Raw genomic sequence first — 4,806 nt, forward strand, 5'->3', positions numbered from 1 at the left:
GTTGTTTTAGTGTACAGAGGCGAATTTCTATTAGAGTTACCTGGATATTAAAAAATGTCCTGGCAGCAATATTATGTAGTGTAATTTTTGTTAACTCTTTACTAATATGGATGTTTTGATTGTGTTAGGAAGAAAAAAACACAAATCAAGAAACAGTCATTTCTTTTCACGTAAGTTACAAACTGTTTTGTTGCCTTGAGATGAAGTATCTATATGAGAAATAAAATTTTTAGTATATGTTTAAGTGCTCAGTTTATTTGGCTTTGTACTTTTTATCTGCAGTGTCAACAGGAGCATGAAGATGTAGCTGATGTGGTTCAGGTAAGGATTATACTGAATTTCAGACATATGAGCCAACTGCCTGAGACAAAATAAAGCTCAATTCTTTTGCCTATACTGATTCAGTATTAATTTTAGTGATCTCCCATTAAGGTAACCAGGTGTCATAACTGCCGACATAAATTAGAATTTTATTCAATTTATGTTTACACTTAGCCAGCAGTTTTAAATTTCCCTCAGTGTCGACTGTTCTGGTTGTCTTTGCTGGTGTCTCTAGCTTCACATGTGTTAGAACAGAATCACCAATTACCAGAGTATGAGCCCCTGCGGGTGTGTCTGCAAATGGGGGAAAACACTTAGACACATGAATGGGTTGGTGGTGTGCCACAGGGCTTCTATTTAATACTGTGCTTTCTCCTCATCGTCACCCTGTCATCTTGTTTCCCCAACTGCTCGGGACAATATGCCAGAGGGAGCTACACTGGCTAAAGGAGCCCGGCTAGTTATGGGATTTTTAAGGGTGCGAAGCAAAGTCTACAATTATGTGATCCTGGCCTCCAGAGTTGTAAATAGGGTACATTTAATGCAAGTCTCATTATTGCTAAAGGAGACTGAGGAGTAGGGATGGGTATCATTTAGTTTTTATCCGATACCGGTGCCAAATCGGTACTTTTGAAACGGTGCCGGTGCTTAAACGGTGCTCAAACCGGTGCTTAAAGAATGGAGAACATAAACTTTGCCCAAAAACCTCTTATGTTTTTATTTTTAGCAGTCTCTTTTTTTCTGCAAAATGATAACCAAGTTAGCCTTTTCTGTCGATACAAGATACATCCTTTGGTTGGAACCAGTGCTTAAACAATGGAAAACACAAACTATGTCATAAAACCTCTCATGTTTAGCCGTTTTTTTTTTCTTTTGTAAAAAGATAACAATGTTAGCCTTTTCTGCAGCTATAGGGCATATATGGTATCACTCTATCAAACAAGAAGACAGCTGTATGACAGCTCAAGAAAAAAAAGTACTGAAATAAAGCACCGAAATGTGTGCTGCTTTTCTGGTTACTACCGTTTATGTCAGAACCAGTACCCATCCCTGCCGAGGAGTAACTAAACATCTGACACAATGAGCAGGAAAGTACAGGAGGGACAGGTAATTAGTGAGTAAATACACAGAGAGTGTGTGAAGATTACACCTTGAAGTAAGTTATACATTTTTAATTAAATTGGCTACGCAGATAAGCTACACAAACACCACTGGGTGTTCAACAGTGTCTCACTGGCAGTAATTATTTGTAGTCATTTTATTGATTCTTAACTAATATAGATTTGAATCGTTTTGATTGTGGTAAGAACAAAATTCAAATCATGAAACAGTCATGTCTTTTCAAGTCAGTTTAAAACAGTTTTTTCCTTCAGATTTAATGTCCATATGACAAATACAATTTTTAATGCATGTTTAAGAGCTCAATACTCTATGCGGCTTTGCACTTTTTATCTGCAGTGTGAACAGGAGCATGAAGAAGCAGCTGATGTGGTTCAGGTAAGGATTACACTGAATTTCAGACATATGAGCCAACTGCCTGAGACAAAGTAAAGCTCCATTCTCTGGTCTACAGAGACTGACAACTCTCTACAGAAACCAATAAATGACTAATCTAAAGACATAATTCAAAGGGGGTGGGAAAATACATTTTGCCCTAGCTAGAGGGTTTGCCAACTGTCTCTGTAGGTCTTTGAGACTGGGACCTAATTATGTAAAAGAATTGTCTAGTAGGATTACAGATATTTAGTAAGAAGAAGGTTATTGTAATTTAATTTTCATCAGTCTGCTGGTTAATAAAACATAACTGCATTTAAGTTTGTTGATTGTAAAACTTGTATGTTAGTGTCCTTTTGTTAAAGAGCAATGCCAGTGCAAATAGTGATAATTTCCTGTATAACTCATATTCATCCTCAGGTCTTTCCAGCCACAAGTGATACAGGTGAGACACATGCATCATATTTATTGCATCTCATATTATTCTGTGTTTGAAAGGCACCAATATTTTTTGCAATCTACATAACTTTACTAAGAACAACTTTCAATGCTGAGAGAGACACATTTTTTTTTCTTATTTTTTGTTGTTGTTTTTATCCAATCAGGAAAAAGAAAATCAGACCTTGAAAGTGATGCCAGCAGGTTGCAGTCACCAGCTAAGCGACAGCGTCAGTCAATGCCAGGATTTGAAGGTATTTACGTTTCTTACTAAACAATGTCACAGTTTAAGCCACTATAGGGTTAAATTTCTGTTCAGCACAATTTGTCCAACATGCCAGTTTCATCTCTGATGCTAGAAATTACTTTTTCTTTGGGCTGTTGTCAAAATTTAACAGTCAGCATGGTATAATAAGTTTGATTGGTTAGTGGTCACATTATGGTCCTGATATACTCTAATTCACACAGGTTTGCTTTTTTTAACATGAGATTTTACATTTTTTGGTTATTCTAGTCTATAATTCCTTCTAAATAGTTCTTGACTTTTTTGTTCACAGAACCAACCATACTATCTAATGTGAAAAACATCATGGCATTTGTACATTCCAGACTAAATGAGCAAGACAAACTCAGTGCTTTCTTAAAGTGAGTATTATGTTTTTTCATATTTTGCTGACATACAACAGTACAATTATAGATGCTGAAATAATACAGTAGTAAAATTTATTGGAAAGTTTTGGTGACTGAGCTACATTTTTTTCCTGTTCCTGGTATCTACCAATTCTTGGAGGAAATATTTTCGCTTTAACTGACACAAAAAGGAAGGTGTGGATCAAAGCAACATACAGTAAACAATTAGTGAAACCAGTGTATAAAACTGAAATATGTAGTAATAATTCATTGAACAATCACTACCATGATTATAACTCTTGTTTAAACTGTCTTATTTAAAGCTTGCCTAAAAAAAAAAAAATTTCATGACTGAATCAGTTAACCTATATTTAAAATCTTGTTCAACAGGAAATTGTGCTGCCTGTTCATGAACCCTTTTGGTTCAATATTCCCCAATTTGTTTCTTGTGTCAGTCTTTTTGGTGTGTTGGTTCACTGTCTAGTTATTTTTAAGGTATACTTATCTTCCCTGCTTAGCTTCTATGTCCTTGTCTAGTGTCATCTGACTCTAACCCTGAGATAGCCTCTCGTTCTTGTTCTCTAAAACCTAAAGAAGAACTCGTCCCTAAATTCTGGTCCCTAAATGCAATTGACACTCTATTCTCGATGAGAGGCCAGGGTTCGGGAGAGCCCGAGTGTCCTGTAGGGACGTTTCCTGCTGGATACACCATGGACGGGAGGCAGAAGTGGTGCGTCATGTGCCTAGCGGGACTGTCTATTGAGGACATTGAAGACATCTACCTATTTGGAACCATGGTAACGGGGCTCTTGCTGATCGGAACTGGCTTGGCCCTGGCTTATCGAAAATTGAAGAAAGCGGTGACAGCTGTTCAAAACCCCACAAGGCTAGCCGCTATGATCGAAGGTCTGGGAAGAGCTGTAAGTCCCCAGACTCTTCTGATTGAACGTAACATGGGAAAGATCTTGGAGAAGCTCCCGGCTCTTCAACGGGAGACTGATACACCTGGTTACCAGTGATGGACATTAAGAGCAACTGTAAAAGTCAAATGCAGTCTGTTTGTCCTAAAACAACACAACCAACATCTTTCATGCGGCTACACCCCCTACACGACAGCGCCAGCTGGACACTTAAAGGTCGATGCCGACAAGAACAAAATAGTTCTTCCCTGAGAAACGATAATTCACCAACTCTCTTGCCCGATCCCGCAAAGCCACCTACGTAGGCTGCGGACTGTTGATTTTCGCCTAATTGGGCGAAAGGACACTTTCTCAGGCTGAACACAGGGCACACATTCTCCCACGCACACACACACGTACATTGCCACTGATACGAACTCACCCCCCCTCTCCACCCTTCCCTGAATCCAATGCCTCCCATCCGATGTGGACAGCGGCTCACCTTCGGGTGCACGATCGTGGCGTCCCAGATGCAACTGTGCACATTGGCCTATTCCCCCCTGTTGCTTGTCTTGTGTTTCATGGTGTTAAGGTGGGAAGATATCTCTGCTTCTTGTGTGCTCTGAAGTTTTTGTTTTCTTCTCATACTGATTCCCTTTTGGGGACTAGTATGAGCAGTTTTTTTCTCCTCGATTGCCTTTTTGTGTTATACATTTCACTTTATGCCACCTAGTCTGACCTGTCTCCCCAATGTGATGTTTGTGTATTGTATGTACGTTCAGCAAGTTCCAATTTTCAATGCAGGCAACTGCAAGCGACAAATACAAGCATACATTGATTTATGATTCAATAATAGACTATAACTATCCAATTTAGATGAACAAAGACTGATATTTTTAGGAAGTTTTGCTGACTTATCAATACAGGGAGTGCAGAATTATTAGGCAAGTTGTATTTTTGAGGAATAATTTTATTATTGAACAACAACCATGTTCTCAATGAACCCAAAAAACTCATTAATATC

The 4,806-nt window shown here is 38.5% G+C and overlaps 1 protein-coding gene across 1 annotated transcript in view; it reads left to right on the top strand.

Annotated features, from left to right (window-relative positions):
• Positions 1-288: 288 nt before the first annotated feature.
• The window catches only part of LOC102197572 (nuclear GTPase SLIP-GC-like), a gene marked incomplete at its 3' end in the record, with an annotated part of 49,020 nt that continues 44,502 nt past the window's right edge, over positions 289-4,806 (top strand). The window contains exons 1-5 of the mRNA XM_005754611.1: positions 289-321; positions 1,780-1,818; positions 2,236-2,260; positions 2,421-2,507; positions 2,811-2,898. Of these exons, the coding sequence (XP_005754668.1) occupies positions 2,492-2,507; positions 2,811-2,898 (104 nt within the window). The remainder of the gene's footprint in view (positions 322-1,779; positions 1,819-2,235; positions 2,261-2,420; positions 2,508-2,810; positions 2,899-4,806) is intronic.

Source organism: Pundamilia nyererei, unplaced genomic scaffold, assembly GCF_000239375.1.
Source record: "Pundamilia nyererei isolate P.nyererei 1_Seehausen unplaced genomic scaffold, PunNye1.0 scaffold00604, whole genome shotgun sequence".
Lineage (NCBI taxonomy): Eukaryota > Metazoa > Chordata > Actinopteri > Cichliformes > Cichlidae > Pundamilia > Pundamilia nyererei.